The following is a 27,366-nucleotide window of genomic DNA, read 5'->3' as shown; positions in this document are numbered from 1 at the left end:
TTTGGCCTTGACCTTTACAGGTGTGTGTGTGTGTGTGTGTGTGTGTGTGTGTGTGTGTGTGTGTGCGCGCGCGCGTGCGTGCGTGCTTCGATTTGGGCGTGATTTGTGAAACCCAGGTTTCGTCTCCAGTTATGTTCTGACTCAAGAAGTCGTCACCTTCTTCGTGATAACGAGTCAAGGACTTCATCGTACACTCAAATCTTTGGTTTATGTGGTCCTCTGTTTGGAGTTTCGGGACCCAACGGGAGTACAGTTCCCTAACTTTAGGTGTTCAAAACGGTGTTGTAAAGCACTGATCTCGACATGTCAGGAAATTCGTTTGAGAGACCTGTTATTGTGGAGCACCTGTTCTCACGAATCCTCGCTAAACTGAAGCCACCAAATCATCTGTAATCAAAGAAGGGCAGCCAGAGCAGTCCTCATCATGGACATTGTCACAGCCATCTTTGAATTCTTGTACACACTTAACGCACTTTTGCTTTCACTCACAACAGAATCACTGTACACTTTGCAAATCTGTCACATTTCTGCAGCAGACAGGTTCATTGCTGACAAAAACAGTATCTCTGAGTGAACCTTACATGCGACGGGCGAGTTGATAGTCTTAATCATTTTGAAAGCACAGAACAGAACTGTACAGGTTAGCTACAGAGCTGAAACTCAGCACAGTTGTTCCTGAGGCATGCTGGTACAAGACGCATGTACACGTTGCGGTATGTGGGCGAACTAGTGGTGTCTACAACAAAACTGTCCTTTATATATATATATTAGAAAGAAACTTCCACATGGGAAAAATATATTAAAAACAAAGATTCCAAGACTTACCAAGCGGGAAAGCGCTGGCAGACAGGCACATGAACAAAACACACACACAGAATTACGAGCTTTCGCAACTGGCAGTTGCTTCGTCAGGAAAGAGGGAAGGAGAGGGAAAAATGAAAGGATGTGGGTTTTAAGGGAGAGGGTAAGGGGTCATTCCAATCCCGGGAGCGGAAAGTCTTCCCTTAGGGGAAAAAAAGGACAGGTGTACACTCGCACACACACACACACACACACACACACACACACACACACACACGCACACATACATATCCATCCGCACATACACAGACACAAGCAGACATATTTAAAGGCCTTTAAATATGTCTGCTTGTGTCTGTGTATGTGCGGATGGATATGTGTGTGTGTGTGTGTGTGTGTGTGTGTGTGTGTGTGTGTGTGTGTGTGTGTGCGAGTGTACACCTGTCCTTTTTTTCCCCTAAGGGAAGACTTTCCGCTCCCGGGATTGGAATGACCCCTTACCCTCTCCCTTAAAACCCACATCCTTTCATTTTTCCCTCTCCTTCCCTCTTTCCTGACGAAGCAACTGCCAGTTGCGAAAGCTCGTAATTCTGTGTGCGTGTTTGTGTGTTTTGTTCATGTGCCTGTCTGCCGGCGCTTTCCCGCTTGGTAAGTCTTGGAATCTTTGTTTTGGGAAAGCGCCGGCAGACAGGCACATGAACAAAACACACAAACACACACACAGAATTACTAGCTTTTGCAACCGTTGGTTGCTTCTTCAAGAAGGAGAGGTAAAGACGAAAGGATGTGGGTTTTAAGGGAGAGGGTAAGGAGTCATTCCAATCCCGGGAGCGGAAAGACTTCCCTTAGGGGAAAAAAAGGACAGATGTACACGCGCACGCGCACACACACACACACACACACACACACACACACACACACACACACACACACACACACATCTCTGGAAGTATCAAATGAATCTTTACCAATGTTGACCAGGAACATTCATAAAAAATTTCACCAAAATCTGTGATGGTCACACGAGAACCTCTAGACCACTTGCCATAGAATGTACACGTACTTCACGAATTGATTAATCCATTAATTAATATTTTTGTGTAATTTACCATTATTTTAAATATGGCACTTGTAAATGGGGTAACCCCAATTCTGTCAGCTTGTACCATTATCTCAAAATGTGGTAGTGCGCATGCCCCCCTCCCTCCTTGTTGATGTTGCATAGTTGACTGGGTGGCAAGTATCTCAGGAGATAACTTTTGTGATGGCACTGGCGCATAATGTTTGGACAGTGGGTTCATCATTAATATTTCTGTATAAATAACTGTTTAACCACAGTAACACTGCAGGGCGCAAAGTTGTATAAAAAAAAGGTCAAAGGTCTACTCACAAAGTGGCAACAGGAGAACATACATATAAAGAAATAGAAATTTGTGAGCTTTTGGAGCCAGTGGCACCTCCTACTGGCATAAGGGTTGAAGTGGAAGGAAAAGGGATGAAGGGGAAGGGGCTGGTGATGTCTAGGACATTGAGTGTGTTTGAAAAAGTCAAACAGAACTCTGATTCTGGGAAGACCTACTGATTATTTTCTCCATTCCCCTTCAACACTTATGCCATGAGGAGAAGCCACTGACTCCGAAAGCTTGCAAATTGCAGTACCTTTATATGTGTGTTCTCATACTGCTGCTTGGTGAGTATATGTTTTATCTATCCACTTGAATTATATTTTCAAAAATGACTATTTTCGTTAAGGTAAATATTACGCTTCTCAAATCTAGTTCATGTTTTCTAGCAATTATTTCCCCTGCAGCCAAGATATTAAGTGCAGATCAATAACAGTAGACCAGTGCTGATACCCTTGTAGCTTTTTATCATCACATGGTGTATTTGCTGGTTTATATATTTCGTTTGGTCGCTCTTTATCAAATACACGTATGTATTCTTCACTGGAAGATAAAGAAGTTATTAAATGAAAAGCGCTAGTTTGCTTTTGTTCTGCAGTATTACTTTTATTGTTTTTCAGTTTTCAGCTTACAAGGCCATCTTCAGAACTTTACTGAGTATTGTCACCAAAGAAGTTACAGTGCTTGTAAACAACATTGGAAGATAAGTTACACGTCTTAAGTTTTAGCAGAAATGTACAGTAAATAACACATTTGACAATGTGGTGGTAATGCCATGTAAGAAGTTGAACAGTAAATAAATGATAATGGGGTAAACAGGAAAAAACTTTAACATAAAAAAGTAACAACAAGCCTACATAAGTTTATATTAATAAACAAAACCAGTAAAATACAATTACTACTTGACAAGGCTACTTCAGGAAGTATAAAACATAGAGAGAGATACTCAAACCAATTAAAAATTATTCGTGAAACTACAGAATATATAAGGAACTTAAGCAATGTCCGTAAGGCAAACAGAAATGAATAAATACAGTAAAACGGAGGAGTACGAGGTAACTTACAGTAAACGCAATTTTTGAGTGTGTGGTGGTACTGCATTTTAAAAGGCAAAGAGGCTGAACGATACAAAATACAAAAGGAGCAAATAGGAAAACATTAACATTATACTCAGAACTACGATTATGTAACAGTTTGTATTAAATAAATCGACCAAGTAAAATAAAACAATACTTGATGAGACAAATACAAGAGGTATTGAACATGGAAAATAATACAAGTACCAGTTAAAAGAAAGCTTTAACAATTGGAACTACAGTCTATATGGATTACTTACACAATTTCAATAAAATGAAAAAAAAAAAAAAAAACTCAACGAATACAGAAAAATGGGGGAGTATGTAGAAACGGACAATGAGAAAAGCAATGAAAAACAGAGGAGATTATGGATTCACCTGATAAAACTAGAATTTGCTCATCAGTGGGCCTTAAAAGAAAAGAAAAAAAAACAACTAATGCACTGTGACACTAATGTGTATAGCTAATGGTGAGACATCTATTCAATAATAAGCTGAGTGCTAACCTCAGACTTCAGCTGAAATGAGCATATGTCAGTTACGTAGTCCCAACATGGATGGTTGTGCCTATCAGGGTTGCCACAAGTTCTGGAAATCAGGGAATTTCAAATGTGTCAGGGAACTATCAGGGAAATTTGGAGAGAGAAAAAACACTGGAAAAATCTCATTTTTGTCTCAGTAGATGAAATGATTTGTTTACTGAGATGTCATGCATTGTCACTGGCTGGGTGCAGCTGAGTTCGTGCACTGCTGCCCTACTCACTCATTCTTACTGCTTTCCCCCTTTGTACCATTGCCCTCAGCTTGCAGTCAGTGCTGCCACAACTTCTTGCTGCTAGCCAAGTAGTTGCCAGTGAGAGCATGGAGGTGTGAAGATCTGATTCTCAGAGATGGTTGATGCAGTGCCTGGAGATGGTGGCTGTGTGTGTGTGTGTGTGTGTGTGTGTGTGTGTGTGTGTGTGTGTGTGAGAGAGAGAGAGAGAGAGAGAGAGAGAGAGAGAGAGAGAGAGAGAATGTGAAAGTGTGCATGCTCTCGTTTTCTGACAAAGACTGTGATCAAAAATTTAATAGTGTGTGTGTGTGTGATTGTCTTTTCATTTTTTCCTGTCTGCGGCGCAGCAGTCATCTTCACGGTGAGCTGTTACCTATCCTCATTAGTATCTACTCCCAGAGTATTTGCGCAAGTTATCTGTTGCCTGGGCTGATCATCACAATCTCATTTCATCATCATGGTGTCTGTGACATGTGAATAGCTGGCCACACGAGTTGATTTCATTGACCGGCCAAAATCACAGGCCATTTCTGCAGGTATCTCGTAACGGATCAGGTCTGCCAATCTGAAGCTCATTGTTTCCCATTAATGTGCAACCCTGCCTTTCGGATCCAGTCTCACTGATCTGCCCGCAGGCCCTATCTGTCTGTGTGTGGGGTATTACAGTGGATTTTTGTAGCTTATCCCTGGACCCAGGACTGCGGTGCTCCTTGGCAGACTAGAGGTCAATGGACAACGTATCTAAGGAAATGTGTCTGTCTCACTGCAAGTACATTGTACAATGTGGCATTTTACAGACTTTTATTTATTCTAGTACTTTTTCGCAGTTTGGAAGTAGGTCATATATTAGAAAGTATGGACAATAAGAAGAAGAAAATTGTGGCAGGCACACTGTGATCTAATTCCAGTGAAATCCTTTTTGGCCGAAGGCTTACTTGTTTGACAGACTTCTTGTTGTTCCTTTCTGTGACTCATCACCATCTCCACTATATGGTGATTAGCAATCTTATCTTTTCATAATATTGTTCTTATTCCATCCTGGATTTCCCATTGTTCGTATTACTGTTATTGGCAGTTGGTGCACAAAAGTATGTATAATGCCAATTTTTGAATAATAATAATAATAATAATAATAATAATAATGTCATTATGAAAATGCAGTGTGTTCTATCAAAAACTAGTCATCAGTGGACGAATTCCCCTGACACCTCACCCATGTGGAGTGTATTGTGTGAAGGGGGACACTTTTGTGCAACTCTGAGCCCTGGAATTCATAAGCATTGCCATGGTGCTGATCTTGCATAGCCACTTCTACAACTTGATGTGGCTTGTAGTGGTATACTTTCTCAATGGTTGCAAAGTGTTTATCATTTGCTCATTGTTAGTTGTGGTTTGTGGATACAGACTCGGCTCCTTATAATTGTTCATTGTGAATGTCTGTAATTACAATGTATGTGATATGGTCTCTTCTTCAAGGTGCAGGAAAGTAGGCAGGGGCTCCAGCTTAGTCACTATTGTAAACTCATATATGATGTATGATGCCATTTCGGGTAGGCAAAGAATAATGATCCGTGTCTTAAAATGTTGTCAAAAGTCGTCTGGAGCTCTGAAGTAGGAAACGATGGAGAACTATGCAGGAGATCTCCAGGAACCAACTGCTGCTCCAGGAAAAACCAGAGTGCATGCTACTGAAATATTGATTAGGCATAATTTTCAAGAGGATGTAATTTGGCAATGTGCGTACTATTACACGTGGAAAGAATATTTCACCCTTAAGAAGCTGCTTCTGTTACTAACAAGGGGAGGTCCCTAGGTGTGGTAAGGATTTTTTGAAACCATCTATATGGTGGTGTAGGTCAGGGTCACAGGTATCACACTCTGCAGCCATCACCCTCATTGGCTCTTTTTTTTTGTGAGTAATTGACGAAAAAAGAGTTGTAATGTCACGGCAATGCTCCGGAGTTTCAAAATTGGAGCATTATGCAGACTAGTGTTGTAGTGTAACTTTCAGCTATGTTCTTCATTTCCATTCATAAGGTTGTGGGCTCAATCTTAGCAGGTATATTGAACTTTCTTTTGATTTTTTTCTTTCCTTCTTTTTGCATTTGGAATCATGTACATTTGAATTTTAAATGTGTGTGTGTGTGTGCGCGCGCGTGTGTGTGTGTGTGCGCGCGCGCGCGCTTGTGTGTGTGTGCGCGCGCGCGCGCGCGCTTGTGTGTGTGTGTGCGCGCGCGCGCGCGTGTGTGTGTGTGCGCGCGCGCGCGCGCGTGTGTGTGTGTGTGTGTGTGTGCGCGCGCGCGCGTGTGTGTGTGTGGGCGCGCGCGCGCGCGCGTGTGTGTGGGCGCGCGCGCGCGCGCGTGTGTGTGGGCGCGCGCGCGCGCGCGTGTGTGTGGGCGCGCGCGCGCGCGCGTGTGTGTGGGCGCGCGCGCGCGCGCGTGTGTGTGGGCGCGCGCGCGCGCGCGTGTGTGTGGGCGCGCGCGCGCGCGCGTGTGTGCGCGCATACCTGTTCTTTTTCCCCCCTAAGGTAAGTCTTTCTGCTCCCAGGATTGGAATGACTCCTTACCCTCTCCCTTAAAACCCACATCCTTTCATCTTTCCCTCTCCTTCCCTCTTTCCTGACGAAGCAACCATGGGTTGCGAAAGCTCGAAATTTTGTGTGTGTGTTTGTGTGTTTTTTTATTGTGCCTATCTACCAGCACTTTCCTGCTTAGTAAGTCTCATGGAATCTTTGTTTTTAATGAATTTAATTATTTTTATTTATCTGTTGCACTATTACAAAATTTGAAAATCTATCTGTTCAAATCAAGACAAAAATAGTCTATTTATATTGACAGTGCAGTGATACCAACAATGTATTTTTCATAAAAGATGTAAATTTTTTGGATGCTAATTATCATACAAACATTTAAAACAAATTCTTGTTGCTCTATTGACAAAAATAACCCAGGTCATTTACATGAAAGAACGGAATATAAGTAAAACAACATAAAAAAAAAGAGATAGAAATTATGAATACAGTAGCATGGACAAAAATATAATAAAACGGAAAAATTTAAGTAAAACTTAATAAGAGTAATAATAATAATAACAATAATCAAATTAACAATGGTACCAAATAAAAAATAATGAAAGGAAGAAAAAATGAGAGTAAATAAAAAAGTCAGTACAATGATCAAAAGGTCGTGAGCAAGATGCACAAACAAACAAAAATTATTTAAACCAATTAATTGTATAAAAGTAACAATAAGTTATTTCGATGCAAAATATTTTGGAGTGTCTGGTGAGGTTCAAACCCATAACTATCTGAAAGTGCAGAATCAAACATGAAAAATCCAGAGTGAAATGTTGTAACAGTATTATGAAGAGGAAAGTTTCTACCCACCATATAGCATAGATGCTGGAGTCACAGATAGGCACAATAAAAAGACAGTCACAAATAAGCTTTTGGCCAACAAGGCCTTTGTGGAAAATAGATGACTCACACAGACGACTGCATCCTCTGGTAGCTGAAGCCACACGGTGAGCAACAGCAGCAGTGCATGTGGGGATTCCACTTTAACCATTATGCTTCAGTGCCAATCTGTGTATTGGTACTATTCTTGAGGCTATAGACCATCGTGCAAAATTCCAAAAATATTTTTCAATGATTACTTGCTAACAAGGACTAACCTTACATAACCTAAACACACACATATCTATCCACACATATACAGACACAAGCACTGTCTGCCTGTGCCCATTCTTGCGAATGCACAGTTTGTTGCTGGTCATTCCCACATAAAAAGCTTCACAGTGTAGGCAGGTCAGTTGGTAATTCACGTGGGTGCTTCTTCCGGGTTACAGGCTGGAGTTGGTGGTGGTGGAAGGGTGCATGGGACAGGTTTTTTCACACCAGGGGTGGTTACAAGGGTAGGAGCCAGAGGGTAGAGAAGGTGGTTTGGGGGGATGAACTAAGAGGTTACGAAGGCTAGGTGGACGGCGGAAAGACACTCTTGGTGGAGTGGGGAGGATTTCATGGAGGATGAATCTCATTTCAGGGCAGGATTTTAGGAAGTCGTATCCCTGCTGGAGAGCCACATTCAGAGTCTGATCCAGTCCCGGAAAGTATCCTGTCACAAGTGGGGCACTTTTGTGGTTCTTCTGTGGGAAGTTCTGGGTTTGAGGGGATGAGGAAGTGGCTCTGGTTATTTGCTTCTGTATCAGGCCAGGAGGGTAGTTGCAGGATGCGAAAGCTGTTTTCAGGTTGTTGATGTAATGGCTCAGGAATTCCGGGCTGGAGCTGATTCGTTTGCCACGAAGACCTAGGCTGTAGGGAAGGGACCGTTTGATGTGGAATGGATGGCAGCTGTCATAATGGAGGTACTGTTGCTTGTTGGTGGGTTTGATTTGGGCGGACGTGTGAAGCTGGCCATTGGACAGATGGTGGTCAACGTCAAGGAGAGTGGCATGGGATTTGTAGTAGGTGCAGGTGAATCTGATGGAACCAAAGGAGTTGAGGTTGGAGAGGAAATTCTGGAGTTCTTCTTCACTGCGAGTCCAGAATATGAAGATGTCATCAATAAATCTGTACCAAACTTTGGGTTTGCAGGCCTGGGTAAGCAAGAAGGCTTTCTCTAAGCGACCCACGAATAGGTTGGTGTACGAGGGGGCCATCCAGGTACCCATGGCTGTTCCCTTTAATTGTTGGTATGTCCGGCCTTCAAAAGTGAAGAAGTGGTGGGTCAGGATGAAGCTGGCTAAGGCAATGAGGAAAGAGGTTTTAGGTAGGGTGGCAGGTGATCGGCGTGAAAGGAGTGCTCCATCGCAGCTATGCCCTAAACATGGGGAATATTTGTGTATAAGGAAGTGGCATCAATGGTTACAAGGATGGTTTCCGGGGGTAACAGATTGGGTAAGGATTCCAGGCGTTCGAGAAAGTGGTTGGTGAAGGATGGGAGACTGCATGTAATGGGTTGAAGTTGTTGATCTACGTAGGCAGAGATAAGTTCTGTGGGGGCTTGGTAACCAGCTACAATGGGGAGGGCGGGATGTTTGGGTTTGTGAATTTTAGGAAGTAGGTAGAAGGTAGGAGTGCGAGGTGTCGGTGGGGTCAGGAGCTTGATGGAGTCAGGTGAAAGGTTTTGTAGGGGCCCTAAGGTTCTGAGGATTCCTTGAAGCTCCGCCTGGACATCAAGAATGGGATTACCTTGGCAAACTTTGTATGTAGAGTTGTCTGAAAGCTGACGCAGTCCCTCAGCCACATACTCCCGACAATCAAGTACCGCGGTCATGGAACCCTTGTCCGCCGGAAGAATGACGATGGATCGGTCACCCTTCAGATCACGGATAGCCTGGGCTTCAGCAGTGGTGATGTTGGGAGTAGGATTAAGGTTTTTTAAGAAGGACTGAGAGGCAAGGCTGAAAGTCAGAAATTCCTGGAAGGTTTGGAGAGGGTTATTTTGAGGAAGAGGAGGTGGGTCCCGCTGTGACGGAGGGCGGCACTATTCCGGGCAGTGTTCAATTTGGATAGTGTCTTGGGGAGTTGGATAATTAGGAGTAACATTAGGATCATTTTTCTTCATGGCAAAGTGATATTTCCAGCAGAGAGTACGAGTGTAGGATAGTAAATTTTTGATGAGGGCTGTTTGGTTGAATCTGGGAGTGAGGCCGGATAGGACAGAGGTTTTGGATTGGGAGAGAGGTTTGGAGGAAAGGTTAACTACTGAATTAGGGTGTTGTGGTTCTAGATTGTGTGGATTGGAATTTTGAGGTTTTGGAGGGAGTGGAGCTGGAAGTGGGAGATTGAGTTGATGGGAGAGACTGGGTTTGTGTGCAATGAGATGAGGTTGAGGTTGATTTCGACTCACAGTGAAGAAGAACTCCAGAATTTCCTCTCCAACCTCAACTCCTTTGGTTCCATCAGATTCACCTGGTCCTACTCCAAATCCCATGCCACTTTCCTTGACGTTGACCGCCATCTGTCCAATGGCCAGCTTGAGATGTCCGTCCACATCAAACCTACCAACAAGCAACAGTACCTCCATTATGACAGCTGCCACCCATTCCACATCAAAGGGTCCCTTCCCTACAGCCTAGATCTTCGTGGCAAACGAATCTGCTCCAGTCCGGAATCCCTGAACCATAACACCTACAACCTGAAAACAGCTTTCGCATCCCGCAACTACCCTCCCGACCTGATACAGAAGCAAATAACCAGAGCCACTTCCTCACCCCCTCATACCCAGAACCTCCCACAGAAAAACCACAAAAGTGCCCCACTTGTGACAGGATACTTTCCGGGACTGGATCAGACTCTGAATGTGGCTCTCTAGCAGGGATACGACTTCCTCAAATCCTGCCCTGAAATGAGATCCATCCTCCATGAAATCCTCCCCACTCCACCAAGAGTGTCTTTCCGCCGTCCACCTAATCTTTGTAACCTCTTAGTTCATCCCCCCAAACCACCTTCCCTACCCTCTGGCTCTTACCCTTGTAACCGCCCCTGGTGTAAAAAACCTGTCCCATGCATCCTCCCACCAGCACCTACTCTAGTCCTGTAACCCGGAAGGTGTAAACGATCAAAGACAGAGCCACGTATGAAAGCACCCATGTGATTTACCACACTGCCTACACTGTGAAGCTTTCTATGTGGGAATGACCAGCAACAAACTGTGCATTTGCATGAATGGACACAGGCAGACAGTGTTTGTTGATAATGAGGATCATCCTGTGGCTAAACATGCCTTGGTGCACGGCCAGCACATCTTGGCACAGTGTTACACCATCCGGGTTATCTGGATACTTCCCACTAACACCAACCTATCCGAACTCCGGAGATGGGAACTTGCCCTTCAATATATCCTCTCTTCACATTATCCACCAGGCCTCAATCTCCACTAATTTCAAGTTGCCGCCACTCATACCTCACCTGTCATTCAACAACATCTTTGCCTGTGCACTTCAGCCTCAACTGACATCTCTTTGCTTTTAAATATGTCTGCTTGTGTCTGTATATGTGTGGATGGGTTTGTGTGCGCGTGCGAGTGCATACCCGTCCTTTTTTTCCCCCTAAAGTAAGTCTTTCCGCTACCGGGATTGGAATCACTCCTTACCCTCTCCCTTAAAACCCACATCCTTTCGTCTTTCCCTCTCCTTCCCTCTTTCCTGAAGAAGAAACAGTCAGTTGCGAAAGATAGAAATTCTGTGTGTGTGTTCGTGTGTTTTATTTATTGTGCCTGTCTACCGGCGCTTTCCCGTTTGGTAAGTCTTGGAATCTTTGTTTTTAATATATAATGTTGGTGTAACAGTGTTGCTTTCTTTAGGAATTTTTGGTTGGGAGTGCAATTTAAGTGCAGGTGTGTTCATGAAGGTGGAGCGTGTTTCTCTCTTCCGTCAACTAAAAATTCAGATTTATATAGCGTTTCTCTCTCTCTCTTTCTCTCTCTCCCTCTCTCTCTCTCTCTCTCTCTCTCTTTTTAACCTAGTATTTGGGATAGATAGGCTGTCTCTTGTTTGAAGCGAGTGATGTTATATTTTCGAGAGGCCACAGTGTCGAAGCTACAGAACTGTGGCAGTGGTTGTTCATAATTTTGAGATGCATCTTTTCATTTGCTTTTGTGTTCCAAACTATCTCATTTATTTTCCCATTTTTACTCCCATTGCTAAAGCATGCCCCTTCTACAATCAACAAAGCAGGCTGCGGTGGCTGAGAGGTTGTAGGTGCTTCTGTCCGGAACCGCGCGACTGGTACAGTTGCAGGTTCGAATCCTGCCTTGGGCATGGATGTGTGTGATGTCCTTAGGTTAGTTAGGTTTAAGTAGTTCTAAGTGTTATTGGTTCAGTCACCTCACAGTAAAGGTGCCTGCGCCATTTAAAAAGATGTTGTAATATATATTTTTGTTTCAGGAACTATATTATGAAACTGCTAGAGCTACTGATGACAAGGAGGCAGCATTGAGTTGCAAATGGACTCACTGGAAAGACTGCTACACATTTAAGCTTTCAGATAAAAAGTCATTGTCCAGAAATAGAACACCACACACACACACACACACACACACACACACACACACACACACACACACTGGCACGCGCAAGACGGCGCGCGTGCTCGCACGCAGCTATTGGCGCCGTTCGTTCGTGAGTGTCAAAGAACGACTTTTTATCTGAAAGCTTAAGTGTTTAATAGTCCTTCCATTCTGCTTGTCTGTGATTCACAGCCGTCTCTCTGTGGCGTGTAGCAATCTGTCCTTTTCATAATATTGGTTTTTGAATTTGTTTTTATACTGGACTTTCCATTCATTGTTTTAATTTTTTAGAGGAGTTTTAAGTTGTTTTTTCAGAGGGGTGGCAGGATGAGAACATAAATTGTCAGTCTGCGGAGTTCAGGAAAACTAGTGATGAGTGGGAGCATTCAAATGGTCATTGTAATACAGCAGGCGCTCGGGTCTCTAAATCGTGGTGCGGGACATATTCAGGAACTGGGTAGTGAATGCCCGAAGGTTTTTTGTGTGTTTGACCACTTTGGTGACTGTAATATCTATATATAAGCTCTGTAGTGAACATTGGTTGTCAAGAGAACAAGTAGTTTTGTGTGTTACCATGTCTTTAACATTATAGGATGTACCAATTGCAAGGCGGGAATAAATGGGGGTACTTGGGTGTATGAGGCAATTTTTAAAGCTGGAACAGTTGTAGGAGTAGGAACTATTTAAAAACGTTAATGCAGTTTGACAAGGATGTCTTGAGGTTAGGATGGTGGTGGAAGGAAATACTGGTTTGGTCTGGTTACGAACAGTGAGGCTGCAGTGTTACCGGATGGCGGGGAGGGTGTGGAGACACTTTTTCACGAAGTGTCCATACTGCAAAGGTCATGCAGTTATCAGTCAGGAACCCTTTTAAAAATATCTGTGTTCGTAAGTCATCTGTTTTGTGAATAACTTCAGTAAAGTTTGTAATTTTATTTATTTTTTTATGTGTTAGGACTCTAGCTACTTTGAATTGTTGCAGAGCGATCTCGATCAAGGGACAGAGAAAGATCTCACAGGCGCCGACGAGAGAGGTCTCGAAGCCGTGACCGTGAATATAGAGAAAGGAGTCGAGACAGGGAAAGGGAACGTGAGCGTGACAGATACTATGCTGATGCGTACCCACGCGACCGGTCCCGAAGCAGAGACAGAGAACGTGAGCGAGATTACCGTGAGCGTAGCCGTGAGGACAGGTATTGTACTTTGTATCCCATTTGTTTTACTGTTAAGTCATAAAAAATGATTATTACTGTGAATAAGAAGGATGTGTTACGAAGAAATGACTATTGACAATGTAATTGCAGTTCTGTTAAGGTATTATGAGAATGGAACACCAGTGCAGGAATGAAAGAGAGCTTAAAGTTACTAATATTCTCTCATGTCTTCATATTATCTTTGTCTTGGGGAGGAGATAGGATTAAATAGTTACGCTGTTTGCAGAGACTTTTGATACAGGCTATATAGTGATGCTTTAAAACATAAAATGGGTCTGTGGAAAGAAGTTTAACTGGAGAACCCAAATTATTCCCTTCTGCTGATAACTGTACAACATTTGATTACTCACATTTGATACGTCATTTCCTGTGCCTTTTCCTGTCTGTAGTCAGTATTCCTTTGCATCTAGTATTAAATCTTGATCATTGAAATTAAAATTACTTTGAAAATCAATCGAAATGTGTCCATTGTTGCAAGTAAAAGTGCAAATTATGTCAGTTGATATTTTCCCAAAGGAATGGCTAATTCTTTTTATACTCAGAAAATCTGAATTTACTTGCTAATGGATCTTTCCATGCTAAGTGGTCTAATTTTGGAATAAGTTCCCAAATGACCATCACAGATTTTGCCGAAATTTTGTGTGGACATTTGCACATGGTCCCAGTGAACATTTGGAAAGTTTCATGACCATTAATTCAATACAAGATATAGTAATTTGTTTGATTCCATAATGCAGCTATCAACTTTCTGGCAACTTTGAGACATAAAATCTTCAGTAATATGTTCTTGAAAGAAACAAAACTTGGTCATCTTGTACAACTTTTCATGCTCTCTTAAGCTAAACAATATATATATGTGATGATGTAAATAAAATAGAAAGAAACTTCCACATGGGAAAAATATATTAAAAACAAAGATTCCAAGACTTACCAAGCGGGAAAACGCCGGCAGACAGGCAGAAGAACAAAACACACAGAATTACTAGCTTTCGCAACCGATGGTTGCTTCCCTCTCCTTCCTGAAGAAGCAACCATCGGTTGCGAAAGCTAGTAATTCTGTGTGTTTTGTTCTTGTGCCTGTCTGCCGGCGTTTTCCCGCTTGGTAAGTCTTGGAATCTTTGTACTTTGCAAGTAATAACTTATTATATTAATGTCTTAGAACAGAATATTTCATTCTCCTGATGCTTTCCAACAGTTTACGAATTGAAGGCAAAAAGCGCTATTTTTCTAAAAATTCCAAAAATTGCTACTTTTGGCCCAGTTTACAAGAGATGTGTCTTCTGCAATCTCTTTTAAAGCATGTTCATTAGACAGTTCTAGGCCACCTAAAGAAATATGTTCGGTTTTGCCATAGAAGCATATAAGTCCATTAAGGGGAGGGGGGGGGGAGGTGGAGGTGGAAAATACGTAGAAAATGGGCCCATATTCCACTTGCACTAAAATAAATTTGATACCTTTTTGTTATGTTCTTCAGTTGTTTAGTACTGTTTGTGGGAGATAGTATAAGAAATGAGCTTGGGTCAGGAAAACAGCAAGTAAGGAGGTGTCTTCCTTGTAATTTTTGGGTTCTGTCATACCAAAATTTCTTTTCAATCGATCAGTCTTATCATCTGGCAAAAGTATACCTTTACTCACGACGTTCTACAGCAAATCAATGAAATCTGTAAAAACTTCAAGTGACTTGAAGTAAACATAGACCTAGGATCCTAAAAGAGACCTCCGCTAGCTTGGCCTCAGACACATACAGAAATGTATCAGCAGCGATCCCACATAAAGAAACTCACCAGTGGCTGCTGTTGCACAGTTACCATGCATGGCCCCCAATAGTGATGGTGATACTGGCTTTATCACTTCAATAGGAGCCAGTAGTGGTTAAGAGACCATTGACCATACCAACTCATACAGTTTTTCATGGGTACACTGGTGCTAACACAAAGTACACTGTACCTTAAACCAAAATTAAACTAGCACATCAGTAGCATTACAAAATGAAAAGACATACCAATAATTCTCTACAACATGAATCTCTTCCAAAAAAGTCAAGAAGACTGCTGTGAACTTCAGCAAAATTTACACTATGCATCAGTGATGTAAAACTGGAAGGTTTTTTATATGATGTGTGCTGTGGATGTTATGTAGCAATTTTGCTATCAGTATCTCCACTGCCTGTATAATGTAGAGTTAAATGGTGACATTTACAACCAGTCTGATTCTGTAATTGTAACAGAAAAACAGATTGAAATATTTCACAATGAGTCATGACAAAATACACGCCAGTTTTTTGAGTTATATGGATTTTATCTCACTTCTTAGCCCTCATGAGAGTACGAAACAATTACAGAACATAATAAAAGATGCCAGGTTTAATTTCAATACCAGCAGAATATGGGCCCATTTTCAATGCATCTCAAAGATTTTCTTAGTGTGTTATATGCTTGCATTGCAAAACCAGATATAGTTTTTAGATGTCGTCTTTCTAATGAAAATGTTTTTAAAGAGATTACCGAAGACACGTACTTCTTTTGTAAAAGTGGGCCAAAAAAGATATTTATTTGTGGTGTTTTCAGCATAAGTTATACTTTTTACCCTTAATTTAAACTGTTAGAAAGCAGTAGGAGAATGAAATTTTATATTATTAGACCTTGTATTGGTAAGTTATTACATGCAAAGTTTCAGGTATGTGGATGCCCCCCCCCCCCCCCCCCCCACGATGACTTTGCTTCAAATTATCCATATGGAAACTGCTCAGGAAATAGGTTTATGTTATTTAGATTAAGAGAGCATAAAAATTATTACAAAGATGACCCCCGCTCAAGAAAATGTTACTGGAGATTTTATCACAAAGTTGCCCAAAACTCATGGGTGAACTGTTGATAGCTGTGCTGTGGGTTCAAACAAATGGCTATATCTTCAGATGAATTGAATTCATGATCATGAAACTTTACTAATGTTCAACGGGAACATGTGACAATGTGCAATTGTTCTTGCTAAATTGCATCAAAATCTCTGGTGGTCATGTGAGAAGCTTGGCATGGCATGGAATGAGCCTAATTGCTCACATAGACAGAGTATGTGGTACTGTAATTTTTCTCGTCATTAAGTTTCTGGGAGTTTTTTGTGTTTTAATGTAATTCATTTGTTGAATATTCTAAATAAAATAAATTTGTGAACTTCCCAACAGCTTACAATGCTTTCCGAGTCAGCTTTCCATCATACTGTCGCTTTTTGTCACTGTCGTCGTTGCTTCTGAGTTCATGTGTATGCTAGTTGGCTGGTTGTTCTGGTGACTATTGTTGGTAATAATCAGTCTTTTCTATAGAGGTATGGGTTATGACAAGTCACTACAGTGCGTATCGTGAAAGAAGTGCTCCAACAGTTGACGTGGCCTTGGTGCACATGCTTTGCGCATCCATGACGGTCGGTCAGATTGTGAGCTTTTGTTTACGTTACTGTGGCAACGCCCCACTGTTGCCATAAGGCTCGACAACTGCTGCTGGCTTTCTTCATGTCCATGTTGGATACTGGCAACTGCGCTGCCAGCTGTCAGAGCTCTTCTCTCGACGTACGTAGTATAATAGTACATTACACAGCACAGTACTGATAGTAAAACTATTCTTTTTTAACATTATCAGTAGCAAATCCTACATAAAATTTTATGATACACATAAAAAGTTTTATTGTAACTAAATAAACAGGCAAAAACAGGAAAGTTATAACATTGAGCACTGGAGGGAACTGAGATTAGTCTAATAGCAGTCACTGTGTTGTTGCTATGGAATATGTAAGAATGCATTTGTATGTCAGACAGTGAATTCTAAAAGGAAAACATTCTGACTAAACCATATTTTCTATTTAATTCTCTTTTCAGTTTCAGTTGATGTTTTTAGATGTGTGTAGAATATGACACAGAGTGAGGTTTAGCTCCTGCTTGTTGTGATGTTTATTTTTGTGTTTACAGGGGGTGATTGAAATGTCTGTGACTAAAATTTTGTCCCCATTCTTGAAATATAATTTCTCAACACATATAATGAAAGGTGTTACTGTAACCACTGAACATATTGTTAAGTGGTCACTAAGCACACAAATAGAAACAGATTTGTCACTTGTGTATTGATGGGCATATCATAGGGCATGGATTTATAAACCCCCACTCTTCCTCCCAAATTGATTTTTGTTCTTCGTGTAGTGCTTAGAGTGTTGAGATCCGTCCACTGTATAAAGCTGAAAAACTGACACACAGGAGAGGCCTGCACATCAACCACCTCAGATTGCATTCTGGTTTTGTTGAGGAGTAAGCTGTTCTGCAGCGCCATGCCAGTTGGCATTTGTGCAGTGACAGTTGTAAGTGTTTATTTTGAATGCTGAGGATACTGGTGCCACATGGTCTTCTCAATTTGTGGTTTTATTGTTCTTGAAGGTCACAGTTAGTCTGCGAACAATAAACTTTAATTGTGAGTTACCACCTATGTTGTAATGAAAATAAATCATTTTGTTTATCTTCGGGAAGAGTGAATGAAATTTCAGTATGTTCCGTCATCCTGTAAGTGTTACACAAGTACACATATGTGGCTGACATACTGTCCCGAATGCTGTGTGACTCATACTCAGGAAGTATAATCGGTTAATGCATGAACCTAAGTCAACATACATTATGTGTGTATTGGAATAGTTTTACTATAGATTTCTAATGTCCTGTCATCCATTATTTGTGTGCGACTGCCGTTACCAAATTGTAGTATTAATGAGTTTTTGGAGGGCGTAGATTGGATTTCCTCCATTACTGTACATTATCAGATCAGACATTTCCAGACACTCCAGTGTAATATGTAATTGAGTACTAGATGTCATGAGAGATTAACCAGCCAGTGTAAAAGGAGGGGAGAGTATTTTCTTATCAGTAGAAAAACAGTAACAGCAGAATATTTCAATCATGAGAACTCAGTGACTTTGTACATGGACTAACCATTTGACATCACCAGAGTAACAGATCCATCAGGGACATTTCAAACCTTCTGAAGTAGCCCAACACGGCAATGTGATTATGAAATAGAAACATCTAGGAACAATCACAGCTAAACAGAGACCAGGCAGACCTTATGTAGGACATACAGACTGCTGAGCATAGCATAGAGTGGTTATAGAGAATACATTGAAATCAGTGGAAGGTATCACTGGTGAGTTCCAAAGATTTACCAGCAGTCCAGCTCGCACAAAGACTGTGTGTAGGAAGTTGCAAAGAACTGGGTATGATTGACGAGCAGCTACACATACGCCCACTTTTCTGTAGTCAGTACTAAGTAATGCTTCACATGGTGTAAAGAGTGACCCAACTGTACAGTGGATGACTGAAAATGATTGATTTGTAGTGATGAATCACACTGTACCCTGTGGAAATGCAATGGAAGGCTCTGGGTTCAGCAAGTGTCTGAAAAATGTTATCTGCCATCATGTGTAGTGCCAACAGTGAAGTGTGGAGGATGTGGTGTTATGGCATGGGAATGTTCTTTATTGTTTGGTTGCGGTTCCCTTACTGCATTAAAGAAAGCACACATTGTGTAAGGATATGCACACATTTTGCAGTATTGCGTGCTATGTACAGAAGAAGAAGATCTTGGAGCCAAAAATTGTTTTTAGCAGCATGGCAGTGGACTGCCATAAAGCAACAGCTGTGAAGCGACGATTTGTGGACAGCAACATTCCTGAAATTGATTGGCCTGAATCCAGTGGAACACCTTTTTGTCTTAGCTACAGAGCTCAGTCTCAAAAATCGTTGCACCTGCTTTGGTTTTCGGTCTCAAGGAAGAATATGCTGCATTGTACACAGACATTCAGACACCTCGTTGAGTGTCCCTAGTAAAGGCCTTATTAACATCAATGTATCACTGTTTAAAATTTGTTCCTATAACAATGTATTTCAGCAAAACTTTCTTGGAAAAGTGAAAAGTATATGATCACTATGACATTCTATGACACCAAAATATCCACAGTAAATTTCTCATGTGTAGGGATTGGCTCTGTACACAATCAGGAAGTAAGGACAACTTGACTGGAGTAGTGTGTGGTGGGAGGTCTATTACAGGGATATGAGACTAAGGCAAAGGCCTGGGAGCAGAGGTGTAGTAGAGACGACAAGGGTGTTGCACGAGTTCAGTGGGTGGCAGAATATCACTGTGGGAGGATAGTGAGGAGGATATTCCTCATTTGAGGGCACGAGGAGAGGAAGTACAAACCTTGGTTCAGAATATGATTCAGTTGCTTCAGCCCAAGTGCATTGAGTTACGAGAAGTGTGCTCATTTGTGGCTAGACAGTGAGTATCTGGGAGGTGGTATGTGACTGGAGAGAGAAGGCACAAAAAATTCTTTTTTGGACAAGGTTGTCTGAAGTCCTCTGTGAGACACTTGGAATATTTAAAGAGGGACTTTCCATCACTGTAGATATGGTGAGCCTGGGTGACTACACTGTATAGAAGTGACGTACTTGTGTGGATTGGTAGTTGTGAATGAGTGGCAGCATGGAGTGAAGGTTTTGTTGGTGATTGGAAGGTTTTGATGTGGATGGAGGTACTGGTGTACCAGTCTCTGAGATGCAGGTCAACATCGAGGAAGGTGGCTTGCATGGTTGAGGAGAACCCAGTGAATCAGAACAAGCTGAGGCGTTAGGGATTGTGTTGTTATGAAAAAAATTAAATGGCCCACCATTTCCTTTGCTGCCTCTCCACAGTTTCAGTTCCTTTACCACTGGTGCCCTGCTCGCTACTGTCTATGCCAACTCCCTCTGCACTAATATCTGCAACGCCCATGGCGTTGCTGCTGTTTAACACAATTCTCAACTGCTTTCATACCTATTACCTCCTCCTTGCTCACACTGACCTGACCACGATTACTTCACCTTTGAAGGCGTCACCTACAAACAAATCTGTGGTACAGCTATCGGCGCCTGTGGCACCATCCTGTGCCAACCTATTCATTGGCCATCAAGAGGGATCCTTCCTAAACACCCAGAGTCTTAACCCCTCACCTGTTTCAGATTCATTGAATCTTTGTGAACTGGAACAAGGCTGAGGACATCTTATCTATGTTTCTTCAGAACCCAACAAGCTACCTTCCTCAATGTTGACCTGCACCTCAAAGACTGCCACATCAGTGCCTCCATCCACATCAAATCTACCAATCACCAAAAAATCTCCACTTCATGCTGCCACTCATTCACAACTGCCATTCCACACTTGTAAGTCCCTTCTATTCACCCTAGCCACCATCGCATCTATAGTGATGAGCAGTGCCTCTCTAAATGTGACCTTCACAGACCTTGCACAGAAACAGACTTCTTGTACCTTGCCACCTCCCACATACCCACTGTCCAGTGACTCATAGCACCTAGAACAGAAGCAACTGAATCACAATGACACTTTAAGCCAGCTACCAATTTATGAGAAAGTAATGTGTATGTTTGATTATGCTACCAGTCACTTCGGGAAACAATGTTGATAGTGTCCACCTAGATAAAGGATCTTTGAATATTGATGTTGCATCACATCAGTGAAAGACCCATTTCTGTCTATATTTGGTTGCTTGTCATCAGTTCCTTAGAAAACCCTAGAGAAGCATTTCAGTTGTACAAAACTGGCAGGTACTACCCTACCTTCTTAGTGCAATTATGACAAAGCGTCCATTTTTAGCAAAGAGTTTGTACGCTGCCTGTTTTTGCTAACACACTTCGTTCTCTTCACTTTTGTCAGACCAATGTTATTGGTAACAGTGCAGTCTAACAGATGTAGCCAAATTCTGTCTAGGTGTCAGATCGCTTAATCGGGCAAGTACGTTAGAAAATTTAGAAAGGGAAATGGATAGGTTTATACCCCAAGCAGATTTAGAAGGATGTAGGTTGCAGTATGTACTAGGAGATGATGAAGCTTGCACAGGATAGAGTAGCATGGAGAGTTGCAGCAAACTAGTCTCAGGACTGAACACCACAACAACACAACAGTGGTGATCATCAAGGATTCCAAAAATTGAATCTTAAACAGCTGGAGGTGTCTAATTTAGACGTATGAGTTGTATTGTCCCCACCAAGTGCTATTTTTTCTAGAAATTTGAAGACTGTCAGTCCATTACCAAGGATTACATCTGTTCTACTGGAAGTCATTTTCTAATCCCAACATTTTGTTTTTGTCATAAATCATTGTTGCTTGGGAGTCTGAAAGAATTTTTGTGTAACTTGTTATTAGTCTGTAGATTGATTTGATGCAGCTCTCCACACTTGTCTATCATCTGAAAGCCTCATCATCTCTGCATAACTACTACAGCCTACATCCTTTTGAATCTGCTTAGTGTATTCATCTCTTGGTCTCCCACTATGATGTTTACCCTCCTCTCTTCTCTCCAGTACTAAATTGGTAATCCCTTGATGCCTCCGAACATGTCCTACCAATTGATCCGTTCTTCTAGTCAAGTTGTGCCACAAATTCATCTTTCCCCAATTCTATTCAGTACCTCCTCATTAGTTAGTGATTTACCCATCTAATCTTGAGCATTCTTCTGTAGCACCAGATTTCAAAAGCTTCTATTCTCTTCTTGTCTCAACTGTTTATCATCTATGTTTCACTTCCATACTTGGCTACACTCCATACAAATACTTTCAGAAAAGACTTCCTAACACTTAAATCAATACTCGATGTTAACAAATTTCTCTTCTTCAGAAACGCTTTCCTTACCACGCCAGTCTACATTTTATATCCTCTCTACTTCGATCATTGTCGGTTATTTTGCTCCCCAAACAGCAAACTCCATTTGCTACTTTAAATGTGTCATTTCCTAATCTAATTTCCTCAGCATCACCTGATTTAATTTGACTACATTCCATTATTTTCGTTTTGCTTTTGTTGATGTCCATCTTATATCCTCCTTTCAAGACACTGTCCATTCAGTTCAGCTGCTCTTCCAGGTCCTTTGCTGTCTCTGACAGAATTACAATGTCATTGGCGAACCCCAAAGTTTTTATATCTTCTCCATGGATTTTAATTCCTACTCCAAATTTTTCTTTTGTTTCCTTTACTGCTTGCTCAATATACAGATTGAATAACATCAGGGATAGGCTACAACCCTGTCTCACTCCCTTCCCAACCACTGCTTAGATTTCATGCCCCTCGACTTGTGTAACTGCCATCTGGTTTCTGTACAAATTGTAAATATCCTTTTGCTCCCTGTATTTGACCCCTGCCACCTTCATAATTTGAAAGAGAGTATTCCAATCAAGCAAAATATTTAAGACATTGAAACTTTCTCGCAGATTCAAGCTATATCCTGCACTGAGACTCGAACTCAGGTCCTTTGCCTGAACTCAGGTCCTTTGCCTTTCACGTATAAGAGCTATTCGAGACATTGTGTCCTGTTAAAATTTTTATCACCCACATTTACTTCCATTACAAAATTATTTCCTGATGGATTGGGGTGTACCCTATCAACTGATTCCTTCATTTACTCAAGTTATGCTATTAATTTTTCTACCCAATTTAATTTACTATCTCCTCTTTAGTTGTTAAAGTTACACATCTAATTTTCAACATTCTGCTACAGCATAACATTTCCAAAGCTTCTGTTCTCTTCTCAATAAACTACCTACTGTCCACATTTCACTTTTGTGCAAGGCTATGTTCCATACTGATACCTTCAGAACAGACTTCGATGTTAATGAATTCTTCTTTTTCAGAAATGTTTTTCTTGTTGTTATCAGTCTGCATTTTATTCCTCAGTAGTTTGGTCCCCACCTGTTATTTTGTCACCCAAGAGCAAACATCACCTACTACTTAGTCATATTTCCTAATCTAATTTTATCAACATTGTTTGATTTGTGATTTGAGTACACTCCATTATCCTTTATTTTCTTTTGTTGGTGTTCATCTTTCTTTCTTTTTTCAATACATGATCTGTTCCATTCCACTGCTCTTCCAGGCTTTTGGTTGTCTGACAGAATTGCAATGTCATCGCAAGTCTTGAAGTTTTTCTTTCTGCTCCTTCAACTTTAATTCCATCTCCAAATCACTGCCTCATAATTTCAAAATAGGTTTTCCAGTCAACATTGTCAAAAACCTCCTTTAATTTGACGAATTTCTTCAATTTTCTTCTGAGATGAGTCGCAGGGTTACTGTGGTCTCATGTGTTTCTACATTTCTCAGGAACCTGAAGTGTTATTTTTCAATTAAGCTTCTGTTAGTCTTTCCATTCTTGTGGAAATAACGTGTGTCCACTTTTTGCCAGCGTGAGTTTTAAACTGATATTTCAGTAATATTCACACCTGTCGGAACCTGCTCTCTTGGCGATAGGAATTGTTACATTATTTTTGAAGTCTGATGGTATGTGTATGATATACAAAGTGGAATGGTTTTTAGCCATAACTGACCCTCCAAGGGATTCTGAGGGAATGTTGTCTACTTTAGAGGTCTTGTTTGGACTTATGTCTTTTGGAGCAAGATCAAATACTTATTGCAGTATATCATCTCCTATATCAGCTTCATTTACTTTCTCTGACCTCTCTGTAATGTAGTCTTCATGTTGGTTTCCCTTATGTAACCCTTTTATATTTCCTTCGGCTTTTGCCTTCTTTGGGTAGTATAAGCTTGTCCTCTGGGCTCTTGATGTTCGTACAGCTTCTTCTCTTTTTCCATATGGGTCTTTAATTTTGTTATAGGTGGCACCCACATTTCCATTACCTGTGTGCTTTTACAACCTTGCATTTGTCCTTCACCCATTTCTGAGTATTCCCTGTATTTCCTTTTGTGTACTTAATTTTCTCCTTTTTATGTTTTGTCCTTTCGTCATTTAGATTTAGCAGCTCATGAGTTATCCAAGAGTTTCTCATGGGTGTTGTCGTTTGCCTGTTTGATTCTCTGATGCCTTTACTGTTTCATCTCTAAAGCCCACCCATTTGTCTTCTGTTGTGTCCTTTACCCTTGTTTGAGTCAGTTGTTGCATGATACTCCCTTTGAAACTCTAAACAGTCTCTAGTTCTTTCAGCGTATCCAAATGTCATGTGCTTGAGCTCTTACTTTTTTGCAGTTTCTTCAGTTTCATGGAAATGTCTTACAGTTCAAAGTCTGGTTTGTGTTTTCTGCCATTATAAAATATATTTCAAAACCGTCCGGTGCCCCAAGTCTCTTCCGTATACACAGTGTTTTCATATGGTCCTTAAACCACGTGTTAGTGATGATTGTATTATACTTTGTGCAAAATTCTACAGGCATCTCTCTCTTGCTGTCCTTTCCCCCCAGTTCATGTTTTCCTACTGTTTTTTCCTGCCTTCTGTTTCCTACTATCGAATTCCAGACATGCATCACAATAAAAGTTTTGTCTTGCTTATCTATCTGAAAAATATTTCTCTCAGCATACTCCCTTTCAATCTCTTCATTTGCAGAGCTAGTAGGCATATAGACTTACACTTATGTGGGGGTCGTTGACTTTGTATTTATCTTGTATACTAAATGGATTCACTATCTGTCCATAATAGCTTACCCACATTGCTATTGTCTTATTCGTTGCTAAGCCTACATAGTTCTCTAATTCCCACTATATCTAAATTCAACTTATCCATTTCACTTTCTAAATTCTCTAACCTACCTAACTGATTATGGTCTCTAATATTTTGCATTTAGACACAGAAATTGGCTCTGAGCACTATGGGACTTAACATCTATAGTCATCAGTCCCCTAGAACTTAGAACTACTTAAACCTAACCAACCTAAGGACATCATACAACACCCAGCCATCACGAGGCAGAGAAAAAGCCTGACCCCGCCGGGAATCGAACCCGGGAACCCGGGCGTGGGAAGCGAGAACACAACCCCACGACCACGAGATGCGGGCAGACACAGAAATTGCCAAGTTTATTTCTCCTGATTATGATGCCCAGCTGAGTAGCCCCCATTTGGAGATCTGATTGGAGCTCAATTCTACTTCCAGAATATTTCATACAGGTTGATGCCATCATCATTAAGCTGTACACTAGAGCTGCATGTCCCCCCAGGATATATAATGCTTGTAGTTACCTCTTGCTTCACACACAGTACCAACATAGCAAGGCCATGTTGGCTGGTGTTAAAAGGCTAAGTCAATCATTCAGATTGTAAACCCCAACTACTGCTGAACAGGCTGTCAACTCTCTTCAGGAATAACAAGTTTGTCTCCCCTTCTCCACAGATACCCCTCCATTGTGGTTACACTTACTGTAGGGTTATCAGTATCTGTATCATAACAGGCATGCAAGGACTTTCCCACTCTCCTCTGCCAGCACACCACCAAAGTCTGTGGTTCATGCAGCAGGCGTAACTATTGTGTATAGCAAAGGAGTCGGAACTGCCTTATTAAAATGATTGTTTTTCTTGTTCAAGATTTTTTGTGAATGCGTGGTCATTTCTTCCATAGATACTGCACATCTATTTTTTGATTGATTCAAAGCAGCAGGTCAGCAGAATTTTGAGTAGATTTTTATTATTTTTTGATTGAAATTTAATGGTCTTTGACTAGATGACTGCAACTCCTTGCTCAAATATTCATATTTAATGTCAATTGAATCAAGTAATAATTTCTGGAAGTAATAACTGAAATTACCTTTTCGGTATTGAGGGGGGGGGGGGGGGAATCTTTATTTCTGTTGCCACATGTATCTACTGAATTATGGAACATTTCCTGGAGCAACACTGTTCCTTAATGATAAATTGTGTGATCATAAATTTATTGTTATGAAAAAGGGAGGATTAGAACAAAAGATGTCTTAGGAAAATACTAACAATAAACATAAAGTTTTCATTATTTATTGTTGTGCATCCTTGAGTGCAGTCCTGGGAAGGATGGATTTTCACACTGTAACATAAAAGCTGGGTGAAAGGATAACAGGATGAAAAACATGGAATGAAACTTTTTGTATTATGTAAGGAGACAAATTAGTTTAGTTCATATAATTATAGATCTTGCAAAACTTTCATCACAATGTCTCACTGAGGAACTGTTGATCCAGTTCCAGTGTTTATTCCAGTTCTACCAGGCAGGCAGTTCGCCCGCGTGCTAAGTCCCCAGAACCACCAGAAGCAGCTCCAGTTATCAGTTCTAAATCTAGGTAGGTTATGTACATATTTGCTGAGAGTAGTAATTTATTTAGAGTAATAATTTATATAGAAGATTCTTTTGTTTCCAGGTATTATGATGACAGGTACCGTGAGAGGGATCGTGAGAGGGAACGTGAACGTGAAGGGACTAGGCGTGAACCTGAGCGTGAACGGGAAAGAGACCGTGAAAGAGAAAGAAGAGAAGAAAGAGAATCTTCCCATCGTAGTACTCGCCATTAAAAGGGTTACCTTTCTTTTACAGGGTAGTTACCATACCCCGTTTTTGCATCTCTAATCATAATGTATAGATTTTTTTCTTTAGTGGTGAAATACATTTCATTTCAGGAGAATTTGCATTAAGCAGAAGGAAAAGTAGATTATTAGAGAAAAATTAAATTCCAATTCTCTTTTGTAGGCTACGTTTTTCTTTCCATACGAAACATTTTACGCAGAAAGATTGCTTTTAAAACGGGGATCAAGATATGCATAGCTATCTTAATTCATCTCATTACTTCTACTGAATTCATGCATCAGTGGCAGTCTTTAGTTAATTAGTGTATTTTGTAGAATTGGTATGACATACAGCGTTCAGTCAAGTAGATGTGAATGGACAGACTTGTTTTAATTGTAAATTAAGTACATAGAAGACTCAGTTCATCACTGGAGATAAGCTGCAGCAAGAGGACTGAAGACACCTGTGGCAGAAAGAAAAAGAAGATTGTATTCAGTATCAACAACAGAAGAAGATTGTAGTTTTAAGCTTTTGAATAAATGGCACTTCTGAATTGTGAATTATAATATCATTTTCCCTTGTATCCATTGTCCCAAATGCTCCATACTCCTATTTATTATAAGTGTAAAATGCATCCATTGTGTGATAGAAGTTTGTTGGTATTGGAGTAACCAAAGAGTACTCTCGTTTTTGCTTAGAGTTGATATTGGAAGAGGCAAACAATATTTGTGCTACTATCTTTTTATTTATAACGAGCTTCA

At 41.0% G+C, this 27,366-nt stretch overlaps 1 protein-coding gene across 18 annotated transcripts in view; it reads left to right on the top strand.

Annotated features, from left to right (window-relative positions):
- Positions 1-27,165, top strand: part of LOC126281344 (cleavage and polyadenylation specificity factor subunit 6) — a 167,089-nt gene extending 139,924 nt beyond the window's left edge. For 10 of the 18 annotated variants that reach the window (XM_049980237.1, XM_049980228.1, XM_049980229.1 and 7 more), the window contains 3 exons: positions 13,044-13,254; positions 26,286-26,384; positions 26,463-27,165. In XM_049980237.1, the coding sequence (XP_049836194.1) occupies positions 13,044-13,254; positions 26,286-26,384; positions 26,463-26,613 (461 nt within the window). In that variant the 3' untranslated portion in view covers positions 26,614-27,165. The remainder of the gene's footprint in view (positions 1-13,043; positions 13,255-26,285; positions 26,385-26,462) is intronic. The other 8 variants (XM_049980238.1, XM_049980239.1, XM_049980234.1 and 5 more) reach the window with 1 other exon arrangement.
- Positions 27,166-27,366: the final 201 nt, after the last annotated feature.

This window comes from Schistocerca gregaria, chromosome 7 (genome assembly GCF_023897955.1).
Source record: "Schistocerca gregaria isolate iqSchGreg1 chromosome 7, iqSchGreg1.2, whole genome shotgun sequence".
Lineage (NCBI taxonomy): Eukaryota > Metazoa > Arthropoda > Insecta > Orthoptera > Acrididae > Schistocerca > Schistocerca gregaria.
This window is presented reverse-complemented; position numbering and strand designations above follow the sequence as displayed.